Source organism: Lepidochelys kempii, chromosome 3, assembly GCF_965140265.1.
Source record: "Lepidochelys kempii isolate rLepKem1 chromosome 3, rLepKem1.hap2, whole genome shotgun sequence".
Lineage (NCBI taxonomy): Eukaryota > Metazoa > Chordata > Testudines > Cheloniidae > Lepidochelys > Lepidochelys kempii.
Genome location: NC_133258.1, coordinates 201,462,906 through 201,489,304, shown reverse-complemented (window position 1 = coordinate 201,489,304; position 26,399 = coordinate 201,462,906). Strand labels below are relative to the sequence as shown.

Genomic DNA, 26,399 nt, shown 5'->3' with positions numbered 1-26,399 from the left:
CCCTGTGTATCCTATGCCTACCCTCCAGCATATCTACCTCTCCTCCCAGTTTAGTGTCATCTGCAAACTTGCTGAGGGTGCAATCCACACCATCCTCCAGATCATTTATGAAGATACTGAACAAAACCAGCCCGAGGACCGACCCTTGAGGCACTCCACTTGATACCAGCTGCCACCTGGACATGGAGCCATTGATCACTACCCGTTGAGCCTGACAATCTAGCCAGCTTTCTATCCACCTTATAGTCCATTCATCCAGCCCATACTTCTTTAACATGCTGGCAAGGACACTGTGGGAGACTGTGTCAAAAGCTTTGCTAAAGTCAAGGAACAACACGTTCACTGCTTTCCACTCATCCACAGAGCAGGTTATCTCGTCATAGAAGGCAACTAGATTAGTCAGGCATGACTTGCCCTTGGTGAATCCATGCTGACTGTTCCTGATCACTTTCCTCTCCTCTAAGTGCTTCAGAATTGATTCCTTGAGGACCTACTCCATGATTTTTCCAGGGACTGAGGTGAGGCTGACTGGCCTGTAGTTCCCCGAATCCTCCTCCTTCCCTTTTTTAAAGATGGACACTACATTAGCCTTTTTCCAGTCATCCGGGACTTCCCCCGATCGCCATGAGTTTTCAAAGATAATGGCCAATGGCTCTACAATCACATCCACCAACTCCTTTAGCACTCTCGGATGCAGCGCATCCGGCCCCATGAACTTGTGCTCGTCCAGCTTTTCTAAATAGTCGCGAACCACTTCTTTCTCCACAGAGGGCTGGTCACCTCCTCCCATGCTGTGCTGCCCAGTGTAGTAGTCTGGGAGCTGACCTTGTTCGTGAAGACAGAGGCAAAAAAAGCATTGAGTACATTAGCTTTTTCCACATCCTCTGTCACTAGGTTGCCTCCTTCATTCAGTAAGGGACCCACACTTTCCTTGACTTTCTTCTTGTTGCTAACATACCTGAAGAAACCCTTCTTGTTACTCTTAACATCTCTTGCTAGCTGCAACTCCAGGTATGATTTGACCTTCCTGATTTCCCTCCTGCATGCCCGAGCAATATTTTTATACTCTTCCCTGGTCATTTGTCCAATCTTCCACTTCTTGTAAGCTTCTTTTTTGTGTTTAAGATCAGCAAGGATTTCACTGTTAAGCCAAGCTGGTCGCCTGCCATATTTACTATTCTTTCTACACATCGGGATGGTTTGTCCCTGTAACCTCAATAAGGATTCTTTAAAATACAGCCAGCTCTCCTGGACTCCTTTCTCCTTCATGTTATTCTCCCAGGGGATCCTGCCCACCAGTTCCCTGAGGGAGTCAAAGTCTGCTTTTCTGAAGTCCAGGGTCCGTATTCTGATGCTCTCCTTTCTTCCCTGTGTCAGGATCCTGAACTCGACCATCTCATGGTCACTGCCTCCCAGGTTCCCATCCACTTGAGCTTCCCCTACTAATTCTTCCCGGTTTGTGAGCAGCAGGTCAAGAAGAGCTCTGCCCCTAGTTGGTTCCTCCAGCCCTTGCACCAGGAAATTGTCCGCTACGCCTTCCAAAAACTTCCTGGATTGTCTGTGCACCGCTGTGTTGCTCTCCCAGCAGATATCAGGGTGATTGAAGTCTCCCATGAGAACCAGGGCCTGCGATCTAGTAACATCTGTTAGTTGCCGGAAGAAATCTAATGACCTGGTGCATTGTGTTGTGTGTGATACATTTAGGCCCCCTCCCCTCTTCCCCCCCCCACACACTTGGGGAGTTTAGTATATGATCAGCTCCTCCAGCCTGCCATTGCCATGTGCCCAAACTTCCAATGCAAAGGGAAGCACCATGGAGCAGAGCTTTGGGCCAAAAGAAATCTGATGAGGTTCAACAAGGACAAGTGCAGAGTCCTGTACTTAGGACGGAAGAATCCCATGCACCGCTACAGACTAGGGACGAAATGGCTCGGCAGCAGTTCTGCAGAAAAGGAACTAGGGGTTACAGTGGATGAGAAGTTGGATATGAGTCAACAGTGTGCCCTTGTTGCCAAGAAAGCCAATGGCATTTTGGGATGTATAAGTAGGGGCATTGCCAGGAGATCAAGGGACGAGATCGTTCCCCTCTATTCGACATTGGTGAGGCCTCATCTGGAGTACTGTGTCCAGTTTTGGGCCCCACCTTACAAGAAGGATGTGGATAAATTGGAAAGAGTCCAGAGGAGGGCAACAAAAATGATTAGGGGACTGGAACACATGACTTATGAGGAGAAGCTGAGGGAACTGGGGATGTTTAGTCTTCAGAAGAGAAGAATGAGGAGGGATTTGATAGCTGCTTTCAACTACCTGAAAGGGGGTTCCAAAGAGGATGGCTCTAGACTGTTCTCAGTGGTAGCAGATGACAGAACAAGGAGTAATGGTCTCAAGTTGCAATGGGGGAGATTTAGGTTGGATATTAGGAAAAACTTTTTCACTAGGAGGGTGGTGAAACACTGGAATGCGTTACCTAGGGAGGTGGTGGAATCTCCTTCCCTAGAAGTTTTTAAGGTCAGGCTTGACAAAGCCCTGGCTGGGATGATTTAGTCGGGGATCGGTCCTGCTTTGAGCAGGGGGTTGGACTAGATGACCTCCTGAGGTCCCTTCCAACCCTGATATTCTATGATTCTATGAAGCATGCAAGGGATATGACTTCCATGAAGGGCCTTTCTGCGTATTAGCTCCGTGCACAGTGAAACTGCAGTGGTTCTTCTGTATTTAAGACTGAATGCAGGGGGCGATTTGGCTCTCAAAGTCCCAGAGCCCCATTCACTGCTGCCTCACATCTAGTAGGGTCACATGTACCTGTGTAAAGTGGGTGTAAAATGCTAGCACATCAGAATGGTATCATTTTACATCCACTTACATTGCACTGGGGAAAATGACTACACAAGTTGCAGGGCCAGGGTAAATCAGGCCCTACATCTTGTATTACTTCATGGTATATTTCTCAGCTCAATGCACCGCTATTTAACCGTGTGACTCCCATTAATTCCCACTCCTCCATATGAAAGTACACTGCTCTGTTTCCATTTTACTCACCTAAATAAAACAAATAAATTGATAGCACGGGCTGTGCATTCCTCTGGACAGAGAGCGGATTAATTTTTCCAAGACACCACAGTCACCAATACATGGATGTAGATTATTTGCATTTACTTAGCTTTGATTTCTCTAATTATCATCACACTGTACTCTTACTTGTATACTTGTAGCTGCTCCCACCCACCCGCAATGCACAGTACAGACAGTTCATGCAGCTAGAGTTTACACTATTCCTATTGTAAACCTCCTGTACTGAAGAAGGTAAAAAACTTGCTCCAGGCTAAAACTGGGCAAACTAAGTAGAAGAGCAATTTCCAATAAATAAAATATATAAAAGTATCTTTATCTGCTTTTGATTTCAGAGCTATATATCTATATATCTATCTACCTGAGTTCTCTAAGGTTTGTTCTGCACTCCTATAACAAACCACATTAAATTGTTGTTTTTTTATGTTCCTATGTTCTAGTGAGAAACATAATATTGAAACTAAATATCCAGTACAATTGGTGATTATAGGGATCTTAGCCAATGGGAAGCAGTAGGTAATACTTCATTTCTTGTTGGTCACTAGCTGGTTTCTTGAATGCAGATTTAGAACAGGAAGGTTATCATCATGTATTAGTTGTATCATGATAGTGCCCAGAGATCCCATGTGAGATCAGAGACCAGTTGTGCAAGGCACTGTTCACACACATAAGAGAAATCTCTGCCCTGGAGAACTTACATCCTAAACAATTATTATAGGCAGGTAGCGCTGCCCAAAATTAAGGTTGTCTAACACTTTTCATTATAAGACCCTGTTTTCTGTTGCTTATAACTTTGCCAAACTTTAAGCATTAGGGGTGACATTTTCTATGCCAGGTGTCAGCCAGTCATGTAATTAAAAACTATCATTATGCATACACACAAGACAGCTGTATTAAGGTAGCACAGGCAACTTCAGTTCTGCCATTTCCTAACTTTTGACTGTGTGATTTTTGCAAGCTTAAAGTTCCTTTAATGTAGGTTTTTAAAAATCTATTATTTAAATGTGTTTATAGCAGTATACAGGACTTGTGAGAATAAGGACTTGCCTTGACAAGCAGTGTTGCATAGTCAATAAAGCACTGGACTGGGACTTGGGAGACCTAGCTTCTATTCTTTGCTTGCCCATGGGCCTGCTGGGTGACCTTGGGCAAGTCTTGTCACTGCCTTGTGCCTCAGTTTCCCCATCTGGAAAATAGAGATAATGATTCTGACCTCCTTTGTTAAACACCTGTGAGATCTGTGGATGAAACGTATTGAATAAATCCTGGGTATTATTATTACATGAGAAAGTTGAGCCCATTTAATTATAGGCGCGATTTAAAACCATTTTAGTCAAACTGATGCAAAAGGTGCGGAGACTTGTATTTCATTTTAAGCTAGGCTTATTTGGCTTTAGTTGAAATTGATTTGGGACAGTCTTAAAGATGACTCTTGGATGTACTTATAAGCAAAATATAGCAGCAAAATATTATTATTTATAACCCAAAAACAGAGTGTTCAGAGAAGGCTTTGCACCTGATTCACTACATTGGTTTATAAACCAATTTAAGTCACTTTTCTGTGAGTTGAAAATGCCTGTATACCACCAGCGTCACTGCAGCATTGTATGCTGGCCAAATCACCAGACGTTTGAGAAATTGGTTTGGATTAGAGTTTCATTTTGGAAAAAGAAAATCTCATTCCTAGCATTGTGGTATTGTGGTATTTTGTTTCCTTTTCATATTACCTCTGTACGCGGTAGGTTGTTTTTCATGGGCTTGACGTGGACGGATTGTTTAATATAAAGGCCCAAAGCAACTGACAGTTTAAAGCAGCCAAAGTTTGGATAATTGCTAAGTGCCTGGCTAACACTTAAAAATAGTGGGGCAAATTCTTAACCCTTCCCTCTTAGGGTGAGATTCACTATGGTCCGCAGAGGAACTACTCACGGAGAGTTGCAGGAATGCTAGGGGAAGATGAAGGAGGCATATGTGCTCCCTGGGTGACTGAGTAAAAATGGATTAAAGCTTTTAGAGCTAGCTCCTCAGCTGGTGTGAATCAGCATTGGGTTGTTGTAGTCTGAGGAGCTTTGCCGATTTAAACCAGCCGAAGAGCTGGCGCATTGCCAGCTGTCAGCAAGTGACCACTTTAAATTTACAAGCTAAATAAAATGAACTCCTAAATCTAAAAAGTATGTCAGCACTGAAAGGTATCCAAAGAGTAAATAAAAGGTGCTTTCCCGCACAAGGTGTTCCTGCAGGTCTTCAGTTGATTGAGCTATTTTGGTGCAGTTTAGACCGCTAACAGAGCTGCACAAGTGAATTTTAAATTTTTTTTCACTCAGATGGGGATTTGCAAAGGGGCCTAAGGCGGTTCTGAATTTCATTCAATGTTGGACACTTACTTATCTTAGGCTTCTTTGGAAACCCCAGTATCTAGCACCATCTCTTATCTTACTGTATACATCGTGCTCAAATATCTGTAGTCAGACTCTGTTCAACTAGCCTTTCCCGCCCATGGTTTTCGTTGTAGCTTCATATAACGTCATAAATCCAGATCCTTAGCTGGTGTAAATTCCAGAACAACAACAGTCAATGGAGCTATGGCAACTCAAGTTGAGGATCTGACCCGTAGTTTCTAAAGCTGCATTAATTTGCAGTATTTGTTTGTAGACCCTTACATGTACATAAGAGGGAATGAACAGAACAGGTAATCATCAAGTGATCCATCTCTTGTTGCCTATTCCCAGCTTCTGGCAAACAGAGTGTTCACAGCTGCAGCTTATGCTGTCCTAGGAGAACTTTTGTAAGTGAGAATTGATCTAATTGGGATTTTTCAGTTAAACCTTTTCAAATAAATAGGTAATATGTTGCAGATTTCCCTCCATGGACACATCTGGTGGTGATAAGCTGCCAACCAATGGGTGCCACCAATATATACTAATCTCAGCAGGGCAAAAAGTTTGCCATAATCTGCCTCTTCTTCTCGTTTAATGGACTCTAGGAAGTGCTTTTTGCTAATCTAAATGAATAAATTAAGAGATTCATAGCCAGTGGCTGTTACTGCAAATCCAGCGAGAACACTTCAGGCTCTTAGCAATACATTAAAGTTCCCCCAAACTATCCCCTGAGCCTGTTGAGTGCTCATGTTATTTTCTTCAATGAAATGTTCAAACAAAGATTTGTTCATGAAAAAAGGCATGGCATATCAACACCAGTGTCTGGGAGAAAACCCAGCTTGGGGAATCATAGCTCGATTGAGAAAGTAGCCCACGTTGCTTTCATTATATATGCTCTACATAGTCAACAGAGGTCATTACGTTGACTTCGGTGGGCTTTGAATCAGGCCATGAATTGAGATGAAGAATCAGGACTGAATTATCTCTTCCCCCCAAGGAGAAAGGTTGTGGCATTGTAGATGAATTCTCACATTGCAGTTTGTTTTTGCAGCAGGCAAGGATGTTAGCCGTTCCTGATGCCAAAAGAAAATTGCTTTGCCATGGTTAACTGAGAAAAGTGAAAACCGTGGGCAAAAGGTTGTGAAATAAAAAGATTCATGCAGCCTGTAATAAAACATACTGACCTAGCAGGTCCATCTAGGAATCTGCGCTTAAGTTAAAGCTCAGTTTTGATGGCTTCTTTCTGAAAGTAAAACCTACAGTAGAAATTTCTAAGGAGAAAGATAAGGCTGCAATTTTTGTTGAACGTGATTGTTTCTGGAAAACACTATAATAAGACTATTTTGTTTAGGGGGAAAATGTTTCTTTGATTTAGTAACAAATTAATCTGTCTTGCCAATAGGGTTTAAATTGGTATAAAATACCTGAGAACAAGGCTTAAAAATCTATGTGATTCAGTCTCATCAACTCATTCAGTACTTTTTGAGTAAAAGAATGATATTTAAGCAGCTTCTTCACATTATTTAGTTTGCATTGCCCTCTGCTGGTGAGTGTGTGATATGCCACCTCAGCGCTGAGGGCTAGAAAAACATGCAGGGACAAAAAGAAAAGGAGGACTTGTGGCACCTTAGAGACTAACCAATTTATTTGAGCATAAGCTTTCGTGAAGTGGACTAACACTGCTTAACACTTGCATCTGATGAAGTGAGCTGTAGCTCACGAAAGCTTATGCTCAAATAAATTGGTTAGTCTCTAAGGTGCCACAAGTCCTCCTTTTCTTTTTGCGAATACAGACTAACACGGCTGTTACTCTGAAACCTGTCATTATGCAGGGACAGAACTTCAATTGGTGTACATTGAAATAGCTCCATTGAAATCAAAGGAACTATTGCCAGTTGACAGCAGCTGAGTATCTGCCTCACAATTTTCAATATATTATGATAAAAAATATTAAATATTTTAATTTAACCCAAAATATTATTTACTGAATAAGTACATTGTTGTTAGTAGTAATAACTAAGTTTATTACAGTAGTGCATAAGGACTAATGGAGAATGCAGCCCCATTGTGCTAGGCACTGTACAAACAAAGACGTTACAGTCTAAGTAATGGTACTTATATAGCCTCCATTGCCATGGCTCCTCAGGATCTTTAATGTATTTATCCTTACAACACCCTTAGGGAAGTGCTATTATCTCCATTTTACAGATAGAGAACTGAGGCATAAAGAAAAAGGTAAGTGACTTGCCCAACATCACACAGGAAGTGTGTGGCAGAGGAGAGACTTGAACTCAAATCAGCCAAGTCCTAACCATTGGACTATCCTTGGTTAATAATATGTGATATTGTATATTGTATATGCACAGACTATCAAAATGCAGCATTCTTTTTTCTTTTTTTTAGTTCATTATTCTAACATCTAAACTGCTGTTCTGAATCACTGTTTTGTTGACCACAAAAGTCCTTTACAAAAGACACAAAGGGGTTGTTTGTTTGATAGGCAAATTCCCCAAAGTAAGTCAGCGATGTTGAGGATGGCTAAACCACTCAAGACAGTGAATTTGGTGTGTTATATAAGAGGCAGTCCCCCTAAAATGTGGAACCCTCTAAAGCAACAGCACTTGAAGGTGTCTATCAAGAATAGTCTTGGTATTTATAATCATTGTTTCAGCCAATAATTGTATTGTAATTAAAATGTTGCAGGAGAAGCAGAGATCGAGAGTGACGATGACGATGACTATGATGATGACTGCAAAAAATCGTCAACAGATGAAGTAAGGATTTAAATATTTTGTAATAGCGGTGGAGTAATTCTGGTCCTTTAATTTGGCTTGCATTACTAAGTGTTGGACTGCCATCTAGTGGAGAAAGGAAGACATGCCCTTAAAACATAATACAAACTTTAGAAATATTTGCCAATAGTCCTAAAAGAATTCGCTGTAGCTCACGAAAGTTTATGCTCAAATAAATTGGTTAGTCTCTCAGGTGCCACAAGTACTCCTTTTCTTTTTGCGAACACGTGTACACTGTTGCTCACTTTATTCATATTTTAACTTAGTAAAATAAGATATAATGTATCAGTTTTAGACAGCTACTTCTTTATTATATGTGTGTATATACATATATATGTATGTATATATGTATATATGTATACATATATATATATGTATGTATATATATATATATACAGCTTATATATAACTATGCTGTGACAGCTCTGTGGTGAAATCTGTAGGAGACACATTTATTATTATTAATTTATATGAGTGCTCACAATGTGCTCGGCACTTTTCAGAAGATAAGATAAGGCAGTCTGTTCCCCAGGAATCTTATAGGCATGTATAAAGTATTAAAATACCAGCTATGTGATTTAGCTTTTAAATAGAGTGGTAAGGTCTCCTCTTCATAGAATCATAGAATGATCAGAGTTGGAAGGGACCTCAGGAGGTCATCTAGTCCAACCCCCTGCTCAAAGCAGGACCGATCCCCAACTAAATCATCCCAGCCAGGGCTTTGTCAAGCCTGACCTTAAAAACCTCTATGGAAGGAGATTCCACCACCTCCCTAGGTAACGCATTCCAGTGCTTCACCACCCTCCTAGTGGAAAAGTTTTTCCTAATATCCAACCTAAACCTCCCCCACTGCAACTTGAGACCATTACTCCTTGTTCTGTCACCTGCTATCACTGGGAACAGTCTAGATCCATCCTCTTTGGAAGCCCCTTTCAGATAGTTGAAAGCAGCTATCAAATCCCTCCTCATTCTTCTCTTCTGCAGACTAAACAATCCCAGTTCCCTCAGCCTCTCCTCATAAATCATGTGTTCCAGTCCCCTAATCATTTTTGTTGCCCTCCGCTGGACTCTTTCCAATTTTTCCACATCATTCTTGTAGTGTGGGGCCCAAATCTGGATGCAGTACTCCAGATGAGGCCTCACCAATGTCGAATAGAGGGGAATGATCACGTCCTTCGATCTGCTGGCAATGACCCTACTTATACATCCCAAAATGCCATTGGCCTTCTTGGCAACAACGGCACACTGTTGACTCATATCCAGCTTCTCATCCACTGTAACCCCTAGTTCCTTTTCTGCAGAACTGCTGCCTAGCCATTTGGTCCCCAGTCTGTAGCGGTGCATGGGATTCTTCCGTCCTAAGTGCAGGACTCCGCACTTGTCCTTGTTGAACCTCATCAGATTTCTTTTGGCCCAATCCTCTAATTTGTCTAGGTCCTTCTGTATCCTATCCCTACCCTCCAGCATATCTATCACTCCTCCCAGTTTAGTGTCATCTGCAAACTTGCTGAGGGTGCAGTCCATGCCATCCTCTAGATCATTAATGAAGATATTGAACAAAACCGGCCTCAAGACAGACCCTTGAGGCACTTAGCTTGATACCTGCTGCCAACTAGACATGGAGCCATTAATCACTACCCGTTGAGCCCGACAATCTAGCCAGCTTTCTATCCACCTTATAGTCCATTCATCCAGCCCATATTACTTGCTGGCAAGAATACTGTGGAGACCATATCAAAAGCTTTGTTAACATCAAGAAACAACACATCCACTGCTTTCCCCTCATCCACAGAGCCAGTTATTTCATCATAGAAGGCAATTAGATTAGTCAGGCATGACTTGCCCTTGGTGAATCCATGCTGACTGTTCCTGATCACTTTCCTCTCCTCTAAGTGCTTCAGAATTGATTCCTTGAGGACCTGCTCCATGATTTTTCCAGGGACCTAGGTGAGGCTGACTGGCCTGTAGTTCCCCAGATCCTCCTCCTTCCCTCTTTTAAAGATTGGCACTACATTAGTCTTTTTCCAGTCATCCGGGACCTCCTCCAATTGCCATGAATTTTCAAAGATAATGGCCAACGGCTCTGCAATCACATCCACCAACTCCTTTAGCACCCTCGGATGCAGAACATCCAGCCCCATGTCCATATAAATCTGTGAAACTCCCATGAGGCTCATTAAGACTATTTCACATGTATTTCCTTTTGTCCCCTTGAAATTGCTCCTTCCCTCAATGAGTTTCACGACTTTCAGAGTGAATTTCATTGCTTAACACCCTGTTAACAAAAACAAACAAAAACGACTCCTTTCCTCTAGATGAGGAGCCTAAAGGGGATGAGCCAAGCCCCATATCAAAGGGAAATAGGCCAGATAATGTGCATATACAAATGAATAATGATCTATTGGACATTGATCCCACACCCACTAAAGTAAATGGTAAAGCTCCCATTGACTTTGCTGTGGCAGGTAACGGACACTTGGAGTCTTAGATATATAAAGTCTACTTTATAGAAATCCCACCAGTGACCTTTGCCAGCAGGCTGGCTAACCTAGTGAGGAGGGCTTTAAACTAGGTTCACCGGGGGAAGGAGACCAAAGCCCTGAGGTAAGTGGGAAAGCGGGATACTGGGAGGAAGCACAGGCAGGAATGTCTGTGAGGGGAGGGCTCCTGCCTCATACTGGGAATGAGGGGCGATCAACAGGTTATCTCAAGTGCTTATATACGAATGCACAAAGCCTTGGAAACAAGCAGGGAGAACTGGAGGTCCTGGTGATGTCAAGGAACTATGACGTGATTGGAATAACAGAGACTTGGTGGGATAACTCACATGACTGGAGTACTGTCATGAATGGTTATAAACTGTTCAGGAAGGACAGGCAGGGCAGAAAAGGTGGGGGAGTAGCACGGTATGTAAAGGAGCAGTATGACTGCTCAGAGCTCCGGTACGAAACTGTAGAAAAACCTGAGTGTCTCTGGATTAAGTTTAGAAGTGTGTGCAACAAGAGTGATGTAGTGGTGGGAGTCTGCTATAGACCACCGGACCAGGGGGATGAGGTAGATGAGGCTTTCTTCCGGCAGCTCACGGACGCTACTAGATCGCATGCCCTGATTCTCATGGGTGACTTTAATTTTCCTGATATCTGCTGGGAGAGCAATACAGCAGTGCATAGACAATCCAGGAAGTTTTTGGAAAGCATAGGGGACAATTTCCTGGCACAAGTGCTAGAGGAGCCAACTAGGGGGGGCGCTTTTCTTGACCTGCTGCTCACAAACCGGGTAGAATTAGTGGGGGAAGCAAAAGTGGATGGGAATCTGGGAGGCAGTGACCATGAGTTGGTTGAGTTCAGGATCCTGACGCAGGGAAGAAAGGTAAGCAGCAGGATACGGACCCTGGACTTCAGGAAAGCAGACTTCGACTCCCTCAGGCAACAGATGGCCAGGATCCCCTGGGGGACTAACATGAAGGGGAAAGGAGTCCAGGAGAGCTGGCTGTATTTCAAGGAATCCCTGTTGAGGTTACAGGGACAAACCATCCCGATGAGTCGAAAGAATAGTAAATATGTCAGGCGACCAGCTTGGCTTAATGGTGAAATCCTAGCAGATCTTAAACATAAAAAAGAAGCTTACAAGAAGTGGAAGGTTGGACATATGACCAGGGAAGAGTATAAAAATATTGCTCTGGCATGTAGGAATGATATCAGGAGGGCCAAATCGCACCTGGAGCTGCAGCTAGCAAGAGATGTCAAGAGTAACAAGAAGGGTTTCTTCAGGTATGTTGGCAACAAGAAGAAAGCCAAGGAAAGTGTGGGCCCCTTACTGAATGAGGGACGCAACCTAGTGACAGAGGATGTGGAAAAAGCTAATGTACTCAATGCTTTTTTTGCCTCTGTCTTCACTAACAAGGTCAGCTCCCAGACTGCTGCGCTGGGCATCACAAAATGGGGAAGAGATGGCCAGCCCTCTGTGGAGATAGAGGTGGTTAGGGACTATTTAGAAAAGCTGGACGTGCACAAGTCCATGGGGCCGGACGAGTTGCATCCGAGAGTGCTGAAGGAATTGGCGGCTGTGATTGCAGAGCCATTGGCCATTATCTTTGAAAACTCGTGGCGAACGGGGGAAGTCCCGGATGACTGGAAAAAGGCTAATGTAGTGCCAATCTTTAAAAAAGGGAAGAAGGAGGATCCTGGGAACTACAGGCCAGTCAGCCTCACCTCAGTCCCTGGAAAAATCATGCAGCAGGTCCTCAAAGAATCAATCCTGAAGCACTTGCATGAGAGGAAAGTGATCAGGAACAGCCAGCATGGATTCACCAAGGGAAGGTCATGCCTGACTAATCTAATCACCTTTTATGATGAGATTACTGGTTCTGTGGATGAAGGGAAAGCAGTGGATGTATTGTTTCTTGACTTTAGCAAAGCTTTTGACACGGTCTCCCACAGTATTCTTGTCAGCAAGTTAAGGAAGTATGGGCTGGATGAATGCACTATAAGGTGGGTAGAAAGCTGGCTAGATTGTCGGGCTCAACAGGTAGTGATCAATGGCTCCATGTCCAGTTGGCAGCCGGTGTCATGTGGAGTGCCCCAAGGGTCGGTCCTGGGGCCGGTTTTGTTCAATATCTTCATAAATGATCTGGAGGATGGTGTAGATTGCACTCTCAGCAAATTTGCGGATGATACTAAACTGGGAGGAGTGGTAGATACGCTGGAGGATAGGGATAGGATACAGAAGGACCTAGACAAATTAGAGGATTGGGCCAAAAGAAATCTGATGAGGTTCAATAAGGATAAGTGCAGGGTCCTGCACTTAGGACGGAAGAATCCCATGCACCGCTACAGACTAGGGGCCGAATGGCTAGGCAGCAGTTCTGCGGAAAAGGACCTAGGGGTGACAGTGGATGAGAAGCTGGATATGAGTCAGCAGTGTGCCCTTGTTGCCAAGAAGGCCAATGGCATTTTGGGATGTATAAGTAGGGGCATAGCGAGCAGATCAAGGGATGTGATCGTTCCCCTCTATTCGACATTGGTGAGGCCTCATCTGGAGTACTGTGTCCAGTTTTGGGCCCCACACTACAAGAAGGATGTGGATAAATTGGAGAGAGTCCAGCGAAGGGCAACAAAAATGATTAGGGGTCTAGAACACATGACTTATGAGGAGAGGCTGAGGGAACTGGGATTGTTTAGTCTGCAGAAGAGAAGAATGAGGGGGGATTTGATAGCTGCTTTCAACTACCTGAAAGGGGGTTCCAAAGAGGATGGCTCTAGACTGTTCTCAATGGTAGCAGATGACAGAACGAGGAGTAATGGTCTCAAGTTGCAGTGGGGGAGGTTTAGATTGGATATTAGGAAAAACTTTTTCACTATGAGGGTGGTGAAACACTGGAATGCGTTACCTAGGGAGGTGGTAGAATCTCCTTCCTTAGAGGTTTTTAAGGTCAGGCTTGACAAAGCCCTGGCTGGGATGATTTAACTGGGAATTGGTCCTGCTTCGAGCAGGGGGTTGGACTAGATGACCTTCTGGGGTCCCTTCCAACCCTGATATTCTATGATTCTATGATTCTATATGCAATAAACACAAAGTCTTCCCTTGTCTCCTTGTTCTAGGGCACTGCTGGCAGTGAAGCCATGGCCACAGAAGAAATGTCTAACCTGGTGAACTACATACAGCCAGTGAAGTTTGAGTCATTTGAGATATCAAAAAGTAAGTAATCTAAATAGCCATAGCATGATTTTATACTGGGAATTACTTAGGAGGTCACTTTCTTATCCTCAGTCGGAATTATTTGAACATATCATGGGGCAGATCTTCAACCTGTGTAAATGCAGTTGTCATATCTTCATGGAAGTCAAGTAGACACCCGTAGAGGATCTGTCCCCATAGGTATAGGAGAAGAGACTGCTTAGAAAACTGATGACTCTCTGCTTTTCTCTCCTTAGTGCGTTGCATAAATCCTGTTAAGGGTATTAGGAATTACCCATATGTATCGAGGGACAATAGAGCCACATTCATTTTGAGATATGCACTGGTCTAAACATTCAGTTTTGTCTATGGTAAACGTTGGTACGCAGTGTGTGCGTCAGGTTCGACAAAGTTTCTGGAATTGAAAAAGTCTTTGCTTGTCAAATTAAATGTCCATGAATAAACAGGGTCAGAAAAGCGAGGCGTATTGTCAACCTTTGAACAACGAGATCGTGAGCATTGAGCGAGAAACAGCAAGTGCTTTTACGCTGTGCCCATGTTGCACGTACAACAGATAAAATATAAACACAGCGCTCACCTCTCATGTAAATCTATCTTTTCTACCACAGCCTAGGCTATAACTTCATCCCCTGCTGATTTTTCACTGATAAAGTCTTGCTGGGAATGCACATTGCAGCATCGTTAATAAACAGAACAGCAGCATTTCCCGTCTAGGAGCAGAACCCCCTACCATCTACCTGCCCTTTTTCATGGTGTTTTGACAGGATACAACATGTTCTTGACATTTCTTTTTTGTTAAAGCAGCCTATCGCATTTTCATTTTTAAGTCCTGGATTTATGAGGCCCTTGAAGACCAGGGTTATGGGTGCCTAAATCCATTACCTCTATACAAGATTTTACATCTACTGAGCCTTGTATTGCAGATGTTATGAGCATGATGGCAACTGCTTCATCAGAAGCAAATTAAGTAACTCCCCCAAACAAATATATTGAAATATTTAAAACTTCATTGTCAATATATGTATATATTTATATATCTTTGATTCCCATCCATCAGCTCAACAGCGACAATAGGACTGCAAGAAATCTTTACATCACTTTCTATCTTGAACCAACTTCATGGCTTCATTATAAAATATTTAAAACATTGTGTGTGTGTGTACTGGTCCAACTTATAGTAAGCTGTTTGTATTCAAGTTGCCTTTTTCTAATACTAAATTTTCTGTTGGATGCACATTTATACTCCCTGTAGAGGCTTTGAGTGGTTCCCCCCCGTCAGTGTCAGAGGGAATAGTCGGCTAGCCTCAGGAATTGACGCTCTTGTCCCTTCATGGTGGGTGGTAGCCAGGCCTGCAAGGCTTGAACCTGTCCAATGAGAGGCCGTGCCTGTCCTCGGCCCAAGGTGTATCCAAGGTATGTCATTTCCTGCCACACTTCCTTAGGTTGGTGGGCAGTTAAGCCCACAGGGCCCATACGACAGCCACCACCTGGTGGAGATGGTCCTCCTGGCGTCAGCTGTGTATCACCCCGTCATTGAGATATGCTGCAGTGTAGGAACCATGAGGCTACAGGAAAAGGCGATCCATCAGCCTCTGGAAGGTGGTGGGGGCCCCATAGAGACTGAAGGGCATCCAGAGAAACTGGTAGATCACAGTTGGCATGGCAAACGCTGTCTTCTCTCTCAGGCTTGGATTAAGGGGGATTTGCCAGCAGCCGTTTGTGAGGGGCGGTGATGAAGTGAGCTTCCCCGAGGTGGTCAAGCAATTCATCAATACGGGGTATTGGGTACGCATTGAATTTAGAGATCTTGTTTACCCTTTGTAAGTCGATGCAAAAGTGCAGGGTCACACCGTGGGAGGTGCCGCGTCACCTCACAACCATCACACCCCTGGGTTGGTCAGGATGGCATGGTGGACAAGAGTGGTCTGGCCAGGTAGAGCAGTGAAGGTCTTAGGGAAGGCCTTCAACAGGCTTCAAGCCTGCCTCTGTTGCTCCTTGGTGAGGGTATCCCTGAGTTGTGGTTCCTCTGGGCCGATTGCCCAGGTCTGGCTCAGTAGAGTAAGGGACAATCAATAGATGCCCCTGCTCTTGCGAAGTCTTCAGGAAGTTGACAAGATAGAGCTGTTTTTTCTTCTGCCAGTCCAGTTGCTGAATTTCATACACTACTGGCCCCACCCGACAGATTACTTTGTACAGCCCCGCCAGGGGGCCAGGAGCTTGTACTCCTCAGAGGGTAGTAGGAGCAGGACCCGTTCACCAACTTCAAAGGTCTGAAACTGTGCCCCCTGGTTATAGCTTCCCTCCTGGGTCCCTTGGGCAGCTTGCAGGTTTTCTTTCGCCAGAGTCCCGGCATGGTTCAGGCACTCCTGGCACTGGAATACATATTGTACGAGTCTCTGGGCCTGCGATGGTGAGTACTCCCATGTCTTACACATCAGGTTGAGCAACCCAGTAGTCCGCCAACAACTACAGGGCTCGTAATTTTTTCGACAGGCTGCTTGTGGGCACCGGACTCTCCCATGCAGATCTGGCCAAAGGTACAGTCCATCAGGGGACATTCCTGCTGCAAGTGTCCAAAACTGCCACAGGAGAAACAGGGTCCTAGCTGGGGATGTCTGAGCCAGGTCTCCTGGTTCAGCGAATGTGTGTGCGAGGGGAGGGGTGGGGGCGTCCTCAGGTTCTGAGGTCCCGCTCAATGCATCGGGTTTGCGTGTCAGGGTTCAGTGCCACCTCGTCTGCCATGACTCCTCAGGGTCAACCTAGAGTTGGCTCATGAGCCAGAACTTTCTCCAGGCTTGTCAGGGTTGACCCCAATATCGTGGCTTGGGCCTCTGGCCTGACAAGGGCCTCTGCTGCCAAGAAGTCCTCCATGAGGGTGACTGCCACACTTAAAGTAGTGGGGCAGTGTTGGAGCATCCAGGACCTCCCTCAGGGTGGGAGGATGTGGGTGAATTGTTCCAGCGTGACCTGTTTGGCCACCTCGGCGACAGAATGCTGATTGGTCTGGAGCCACCACCAGCAGCTGTCCTTCAGCTCCTGTCATATCCCCTGAATCTGGGGTCAGGCACGTGGTGGGTACCCCTTCCCCGGAACCGGACAGAACATCTCTGGGGTGATGTCCAGCATGTTAAGCACTGTGACCTTTACTTGCCCATAATCCCGGGCCTCTTCGATGAGGAGCCCACAGTAGGCCGATTGGGCCATCCCTGTTAGATATGTGGCCCACTCCTCAAGGGGCCCCCGGGTGGCCGAGGCGACCCTCTCAAATGTCATGAGAAAAGCCTTGGGGTCATCTTCGGGTCCCATCTTTGCTAGCCATACAGGAATGGTAAGCACAGCAAGGGTTGTTTCCCCAGAGGGGCTAGGGCCACTGTGACCAGGCAGCAGGGCAGCCAGCTCTTGCAGGCACTGCTGCTGTTGTTCCCGATGCTGGGTCCCCAACTCCTAGAGCAACTGTCGCTGCTGACCTGCCAGCTACTTCATGAGTTGCTGTTGATGTTGCAGCTGGGTTGCCTGCTGTTGCTGCTGGCTCTCCGGCAGCCACTTATCCAGTTTCTCGACCACATGGCCAGAGACGGTTGCTGGGAGGTCTTTGGGGCATCCTCAGCCCCTTGCCTCAGGGGTTGGGTTGGTGCCCACCTTCTCCACCAAGTGTAGCGACTTTGAGTGGTTCCTTCCTGTCAGCATCCAAGGGAGGCCACTCCGCCTTGCTATGCCACCTAGCTGCTGAGAGCCAATCGACAGGGGATTAGCACAGTAAATCAGTAAAGAGTCTCGGGCTCTGGTCCCTCGGGACAGAGCAGTGGGCTGTCTTTAGCCCAGCTCTCCGGCTGGGGCAGACAATCGCCACAGTCAGGCTCAAGCCCTCTGGGCAGGACAGAGCAATAGCAGTCTGTAGCCAGCCTTCTGTCTGGGGCAGACAGCATCTAAACACAGATGAATGGCCTAAAATAAATAGGCTGCCACCCCAGGGGTGAGGTTGGCAGCAGGGGGTAGGGAGACCCAGGCCCACCCTACTCCACTGGGTCAGCAGGGATCCTGCCAAAACACGCTGACCATGGTTTAAGCACCACAACCGGACTAATGTCTGATTTCCCTGGACTACTTCCTAACCCTGTCTCCTCATAGGGCGTCATTTCTCACGGGTCCTTGGCACATGGCTGTTCCAGCAGCTCCTCAGGATGTTCCTTCAGGGGTCCGGCAGGGGTTGGTATAACATGGTCCCTGGCTCAGGGGCCAGCAGCAAGGCAGAGGTGTCTGACTCCTTCCCTGGCTCTCTCTTAACTGAGCCGGAAGCCCTGCCTCTTATACTTCTTGTTCTGCCCCTCTGCTTCCAGAACAAAGGGCGGGCCTGACCTGGCTTCACCCGCCCCCCCGGGGGCCGGGAATGGTTCCTCCCTGTGAACGTCGGCGGGAGGCCACTTTGCTTCTCTACACTTCCCTTAACACTAATAGGAGTTATGTGTACACATTATGGGGAAAAATATTCCTCCTAGAAAGAAAGCTAAATGGGTGAGGGAACTCTTACTTTGAAGCCTACCAACCTTTCTGAACAATATGATGTATCTGTTGTCAAAAATCTGGGCATGACATTTATCTCTCACATGCTCTTACCCTAACTGAGTTCTACCTCTTGTAAGGAACAGTATGTGCAGATTTAACACAGCAGGTTTTAACTCTGAGCTTTGATCCAAACATATTTTATTCTCATTTGAGTACTCCTTGCATTATAACATTGGGGTGAGTATTTATGGTGTTCAAGTATAAAAAGACATTATTGTTAGGGTGTTATATATTGGTTAAAAGTGGCCTGGGTGGCAGGATGCCAGGCTGCATTGCTAACTCTGCCTCTGACTTACTCAGTGACCTCAGGGAAGTCCACTAAAGATTAATGCAAAGGGGGGGGATTAAATCAAGCTTTTTTAATTTAAATTGATTTTTAAACATTTGAAATGACTTTTCATTTGTCTTGCTCATTCTTTACTTTCTTCCCATTTTGTAGTTTTAAATTGCAAAAGTGTTTTGTACTTGTTTCTTTCCTAGTTGTTAGTAAAATTTCAAATTTTACAAAGATTTTTTTTTCTGTTAAGAAGTTTCACACTTAAAAAGCTTATCTGAATTGAAAAAGACACATCCAGGGCCTCGTTACCATCTTTACTGTGAGAAAACACAAACTCAAGAACATCACCACAACATAATTAAGCAAATCACACATGCTATATTCGCAACCAGACCAACCTTCCAATATATTGAACTTACACAAGTCACAAAATCTGAAATGCTTCGAACAGGCCACTCTCGTCCATTAAGATTTGCTCTTTGAAGTCAACGGGTTCCTAAATCACCTTGGTGCCTAACTATGGGCTTAGCAGCTGACCTTTGGGCTCCTATTTGTGAAAATTTTGGCCTGTGTGTATAAACACGTTCACAATAATTTTGTTTAATGTAGTGGAAGCCTACTTAACTCCCCATTGTTAACACTGAAGCACCTTTGTATTGAAGTGAAAAAGATTGTATGCCACTAAGATAAAAGTTTTTAATAAAAATACAGTTTTAGCTCCTGATACTGCAAACACCAAGGCATGTGCTTAACCTTAAACAATCCCTTGAAGTCAGTAGGATTGTTCATGTGAGTAAAGTTATGTCACTCTGTCAATGCAGGATAAAGGCCTTAATTTTCAATATTTTGTTTTTTGCCAGTAGCAGTTTTGTTAGGTTCAAATAAGATACCGCACCAGGAGTCACATTTATGAAAAATCCAGCATGTATCTGTGATGGGGTCTGTGATGGGGTCTGTGATGGGGTGCAACCTGGACTGTGAATAGCTGAGCCCTTGGTGGGTCACCTCTCACGCTGTGATGCTGATGTCAAATTACAAACCTCTGATATGCACTGCACTTACACAGCCATCCATAGGCACAGACACACCCAACTGAGTTACATGAATGACTTCCCGGTCACTCATGAACCATCAATAAGGAAGCTCCAGCCAATTCCCCTCAGCTCCCTAGCCTTGTATCCCGGAACTGTACTGAGTTGCACTAGTCAGAAACCTGGCCAATGTAAGCTCATTACCTTGTTCACCACTCTGACAAAAGGATAGTGGGCGTGCAACTGCCCTTGTTGACCTGAGCTGAGTTTTCCCAAGCACTTCAACCAAAACACACTGTTTTAGGTAAAATATAAAACAGATTTAATAACTACAGAAGGATAGCATATAAGTGGTAGGCATAAAGGTGAGAGATAGTTTACCTTAAGAAAATCAAAAGTAAATATGCATTCTAAATCCTAAACTTTTAGTCTAAGCAAGAGTTGAATCATACAGTGCCTCACCCTGACAAATGGTACAAGCAGGTACAGTTCCTCAATACACAGGCTACGACTACATTCCAGCCTTGGTCCACCCTTCCCCCGTTCATAGTCTTTGTCTTCCAGACATTCTTCCAGGGGGAAATATGCCAAGTGATGATGTCACTTCCCCTCTCTTATACTTTCTTCCAGGTTGCTGGAAAGATCCTTGCTCTAACGGAAGGATCAGGCAGTCCCCATTGGTCAAGAAGTCTCCATTGCCTACCTGCTATAGGAGTCTCTGGGATAGTGGATTCTTTTCTTGGTGGATGTTGATGAGCTATTAATGCTGTCTGGCTATTGATGGCTACTCCTTTGTTGTAACTGAAAGGCTGTTGTGGATGTTCCCAACCTCACAACATATGTCAGTAATACATAGAGCAATACTTCATAACGTCACATATAATGACAGCACATACAATCCAACAGGATATTCATGTTCAACAGACTAAGACTTTAAAAGTACAGTAATTTAAACTGATTATTTAAGCAGAGAACAGCACAAATCCATTCTCACCCACTCCTTTTCACACTGCAGCTCTCTTTAACCTCTGCATGTCTGCTTCCCCATTCATAAAAGTGGGGACAATAATACTTATCTCCCAAGGGTGATGTAAGGCAGAATTAAACTTTGTCAAGTGATTTGAGACCCTTGCCCTAAAGTGCAAAGCATCCCTATGGAAATAAATGTCTCTGCACGAATGTATCCTGTTCATATGGCCAATTTCTATCCTTCCTAATTTGACCAAAAATACCCATTATTATTATTATTATCATTGTCATTGTTATTAATTGTACAGCTGATTAAATGCTCAGCCATTTCATAACCGTGAACATAATTTGCAATTGCCAGCTCCTCCATTCCTGTGGGCATTTCCCTTTGGTGAAAGAAAGGGCATGGCTAAAAGATACCATATGCCACAAACCCTAACACAATACATCTTAAATAGAAGAAACAGAGATGCTGCTTTTCCTTCCTGGGCGCATTAGAACTTGAAGGCTCTGTCTTTCTCAGCCTTTCCACTGAGGTTATATGGAAGTTGAATAGCCACATGGGGGTTAAAAAGCCAATGGTCATATCATGACAGGATTTAAAAATACTCATTACAAGGAAAGTTCATTGTGGAAGAGGACAAATGTGATTACACAAACAGAGACTTCAGGTGTCTGGCTAGTAGTTTCTAAAGAAAGAGGGTGTTGGAAGAAGACCTCGGTGAGTTCCAGTAGCTTGCTGCTGAACAATGCACAAAGCACCCATCCCAGCAGCAAGGAGCATAGAGCTGAAACAATCCAGCTTGTAGGACGGTCCCTACCCTGAGTACAGTCAGGCTTTGTTTTGGTGTATATGGCAGGTGCGTAGGAGCATTTCTCAGCCAGCTGCATTAGCGTTGTTAGCCTTCACCAAAGCAGTGGGTGCTAAGGAGGGATTTGAACAAAGAGAAGGGGGTGGCCTTGGGCAGCATGGGAAAAACCCCACAAAGATTAAAGTGAGGAAAGAAAACAAGGGGTGTGGTGAGGCAGCAGGCAACGGTGCTGCAAAAGGAGTGAGGACTCAGTGAAGATTTAACACCCGATGGAACCTGCAGTGATCCTGGTGCACTGTAGCCTTTGCGCCTATAAAACTGTCCTGAGAATAGTTTCCACCATCTGGTTTTGCTGCTCCTCTGCCAGCAGCTCTCTCTCCCCCCGTGCTGTGCGCACGAATACAGCTCCTTCACCTGTGGGGGTGGAGTTCGCCTTCTGGCTCCCTCTAAGAACGGGGAGAGTTTTCACCTACCTCTACTATCTCTCCGCAGGAGCAGGGAAAGCTCTTGTTCAGTTTTTGCCTGCTTCCACTTGGCTTCCTGTTCTGATTGCACAAAGCAGACCAGGTCGACTCTGCGCCTCTTCAATCCACGGGTGACTGCAACAAAATTACTTCTAAGACCAACGTGGGTCAATTGCCCTCCACTGTGCCTCTGGCTTGTACTTTGCCTCTGAGACCTTTGTGAGGCACCAGAGCTCATTCAGATGTGACACACATACACTCACTAATTGCTTCATTTCAAGAGAGGTGCCAAGGCATTTGGTGGAGGGGAATCAGCTCTCAATAGTGTAGGCACTTCTGTGCAAGCGACATGGCTTAGAATTTGCTGGAATGAAAGGCTTTTTTTCTGAGGGGTCTGTGCCTCGTGTGCAAGACTAATTTGGGGCGAAAATTTAAAGGAGAACTTACTTAAGCCACAGGGGTTTTGACCTGGGTTTTCCATTTCAGGAGGCTATTCCGCTGCGTAGAAAGGATCCGCAAAAGTATCACTTGAGGGAGTAACAGACACAAAAGAAAAGGGAGATTTCCTTTTTAAGTTGAATATGCAAATTGCAACCAGCTCTATGCATTTAGCCCAATCAAGCCATGAGCTTAGGCTGTCTCTCCCCTCCTGCTGTGACTGTTTTATGGCAGGTAAGAGGTCTGGGCCAGTGTAAAGGATCCCTAAAAACTCTGGATCAGCCCAGGGGGTAGGAATGGGGACAGGGCCATAGCACATAGCGCTGTAAAGATTCTAGCCCACAATTGCAGGTCACTGTAACTTGGAGAGATTCTGAGGCTGACCTAAGTTACACCGGGGGCTTCTCCAGTCCCTGCAACTTTCTAAAATCAACTGTATGCAAAGGTGGCTTAAAGCCACCAGAAGCCTCCTACTTTTGTGCAGTAAGTTCTGTGCTTTGCTTCTCAGAGTATATTTACACAGCTGAAAAAAGCCCATGGCAGTGAGTCTCAGAGCCGAGATCAATGGACCCTGGCTCCTGGGACTCGCACTACAGGGCTAAAAATTGCAGTGTAGAGACATTCCCACTTGGGCTGGAGCCCAGGCTCCGAGACGCCTCCCTCCTCGCTGGGTTTCATCCAAACCCAAACGTCTACCCTGCTCTTTTTAGCCCTTTCGCCTTGATCAACTGACTCGGGCTCTCATACTTGCTGCCCCAGGTCTTTTTTTGTGTGGTGTTGACTTACCCATAGAGCAGTGGTTCTCAACCTATCTACCATTGTGGGCCACATTCACACAATATATATATTATCTGTATGGCCCTGAGGATGTCACCTGGGCCTCAGTTGTGTGCTGATTGGGCCATGGGTTGAGCGCCACTGCCTTAGAGGGATAGCGTAGAATCTCACCCTTACTGGGTTACTGGGACAAGCTTTTTAGTCAGGCTCATGCATTTCTCCTGTGCATGAGCTGATGGCTGAAATGTTCAGGAAGAAAGTTCTTTCTACTATGCCCAGCATTTCCTGGTGGCTGGGTACCTCATGGTCTGTATGGAACTCGTTGCCACAATGTACCAGTGACACCAGGAACTTTTTTTTGAAGAGGGACTAGATACTTATATGGAAAGTGAGACCATCCACAACTATATTGGGCAAACAGTTTAGGAGGGATATAAGCTCTCTTGCTTCAGAGCATGATCCAGCCTCGAACTTCCTGGAGTTGGGAAGAAGTTTCTTATATGGACAGGTTATTCCATTACAGGATTATTTACTCCTTCCTCTGGAGCATCTGGCACGCCTACTGTAGGAGACAGGCTACTGGGTTAGAGAGTGTACTGGGATGATCCTGGATGGCAGTTCCCATGTCCCTATTTGATTCATAAGCAAACTTTCTTTATCAGCTATTTCCTTACTGTGGCTGTAGGAATGTAGCAACATAAGATTTGTCATATCCCATTACACAATGGGTCATAACTTGGGCTACAGATTTGTCATGGTGGTCACGCAACTGGTGAATTTGGTTAAACTCCTTGGAGTCTTGGCAATGGCTGTAAGACTACATCTGATTGGGCCCGAAACCTAGTGTCGTTGAGCTAGGCTACATCACTTGGATTTGTCCCATCCACCCCTCAGAAGAAGGAGGAGCAGATGGGCCAAACTGGAGTGGCACTGCAACCCCATGTGCCAGGTCAGAACATCGGCAGTGGGGATCTGGATACAGCCTTGTGGAATAGAATGAATCCAGGGTGGACTTGCTCTCCAAACCCCATGCTCTGGGCTTCAGCTTTCACCACTTGTACTATACTGTTGTGTACTGCATTCTTTGGTGACCTTTCCATGACTTACCATTTTCCCCCAAACCTCTGCTGTGAAATTTACTAACAGTGGCCATGCCAAAATCATACCCTTCTTCATGACATTTCCCTCACTTTTAACACCCAGCTGACAGCAATTGTACCCTGGGCTGCTGCGGTAGCGAACTCCATAGGATGAGCAAGCGCTGTGCAAAGAAGTCTAGTCCTTTTTATTCCTGACAGCTCTTTATTCTAGTGCTCGCTATTATGCTGTGGTGGCTAAGGTGTGGAAATAGTTTCCTTATTTAAACCTTGTTTTCATACACTCCTGTCTTTACAAAACATTCATTTTTTCAAAGTGAAACTGTCTCCGGTTTGTGTATCAAGGTGATTCTTTTTTAAAGTGTGAACACAGTTTTTTTCAGTCTTATTTGAGTTGAGAGAATGAAAAAGAATTGCATGTGCCCATTCGAAAACAATTGTCTCATGCTTTTATCCAAGGAAAACACCTTGGAACCTTATAACCTGAACTTTTTTTTGCTATAAATACATAGAGCTAGATTTAGGTGCCAAAAGTTGCAGATAGGCATCAAGTGGGATTTTCAAAAAGGGCTTAAGCAAGTTAGGCACAGAACTCCCATTGACTTTCAAGGGAGTTTGGCACCTAACTCACTTAGGCACTTCTGAAAATCCCTCTTGATGGCTATCTGCAATTTTTGATACATAAATACCTTTGTAAATCTGGGCCATAGTCTGTCATGAGTGTACCAAATATATTAACAAATGTATTGGTTTGACGGTTAGGGATGTTTAAAAGTGCATCATTGCAGAACCCAAGTAGAGAAATGTGTTAACTTTTAAGCAGCTCACGTGTCCATCCCAACTAATTGCCTCATGAGATGCCTGGTTAACTAAAATTATCTCAATCTCTGGGGGCTTTTAAAAGCTTTCATAGATTCCAAGGCCAGAAGGGACCATTGCGATCATCTAGTCTGACAGGCTAAATAGCTCCCCCAAAATAATTCCTAGAGCAGATCTTAAAAAAAAAATTCCAATGTTGATTTTAAAATTACCAGACTCACCATGACCTTTGGTATATTGTTCCAGGTGTTAATCCAAAGGTTTGGCCCTAATTTACTACCCAAATTCTAGCAGCATTTCTTCATCCACAATGTATTTTGATTTAGTCCCAGAGTTTTGTGCTGCCTGTGTTTCGGCATCATTATCTTTTTGCATAATCTTCCCAGTCCTTGATAAGATTGGTGCACAATTTACTAATGCTGCACTCTGCCTAGAATGAAACACCTTTACTGTACCTCAGTAAACAAGGTCGGCGCTCTTCTTTTCATGTCGTGGAAAATCATAGCTTTGGGAATAGCATGACTGCCACTGCTGCTCAGCTTGTGCTTATTTTTTATTAATCCTGAAGAGCAAGAAAATGGGGGATTAAGACAGTTGACAGGACACTGTACTTCTGACTGGCATCTTCGACATTTTCCATCCTCGGCTTGGATGCTGCCAGTAGAGATACTGGAAAAGCTAGCAGAGGCCTGCAGTAAGCAGGAGAGAACTGGACAATGTTTGCACTCCAGTGTGTGCTTGCATTTTACCTCAGCACTCCCCCTTCCCCGTTCATGAGATCAGTCACCCCCCTAGCTCTACATGGGATTTGCTGCTCTTAAAGTGGGGTTAGTGCTGTGTCTAACCCTAATGAATGTTTTCAAACGCTGGAGGCTCCTGGGCTCAGAAACTTTTGTTTTGTTTTCCTTTTGTTTGTGGTTTTAATTTCCCCAAACGTGTGGCTTTGTCAAGCATTTTAATTTTAAATATTTTTTAAAAGAATGGAAAAGGGAAATGTTGGAAATCATTTGATGATATGAACGGTGGTGTGAAATAGGTAAGTCTATGAAGAGCAGATGGAATATAGGCACTGCGATGAACCCATTAAATTGCAGCTCTACTGTATGTCAGCTTGAAAGTTTGTCTCTTTCACCACGAGAGGATGATCCAATAAAATATATTACCTCACCCACCTTGTCTTACAATATCCTGGGACCAATATGGCTACAGCAACCTG

General features: G+C 44.7%; 1 protein-coding gene across 10 annotated transcripts in view; it reads left to right on the top strand.

Annotated features, from left to right (window-relative positions):
- Positions 1-26,399, top strand: part of PLCB1 (phospholipase C beta 1) — a 655,431-nt gene that overhangs the window by 495,455 nt on the left and 133,577 nt on the right. For all 10 annotated transcript variants that reach the window (XM_073339660.1, XM_073339659.1, XM_073339667.1 and 7 more), the window contains exons 15-16: positions 8,151-8,221; positions 13,840-13,936. In XM_073339660.1, the coding sequence (XP_073195761.1) occupies positions 8,151-8,221; positions 13,840-13,936 (168 nt within the window). The remainder of the gene's footprint in view (positions 1-8,150; positions 8,222-13,839; positions 13,937-26,399) is intronic.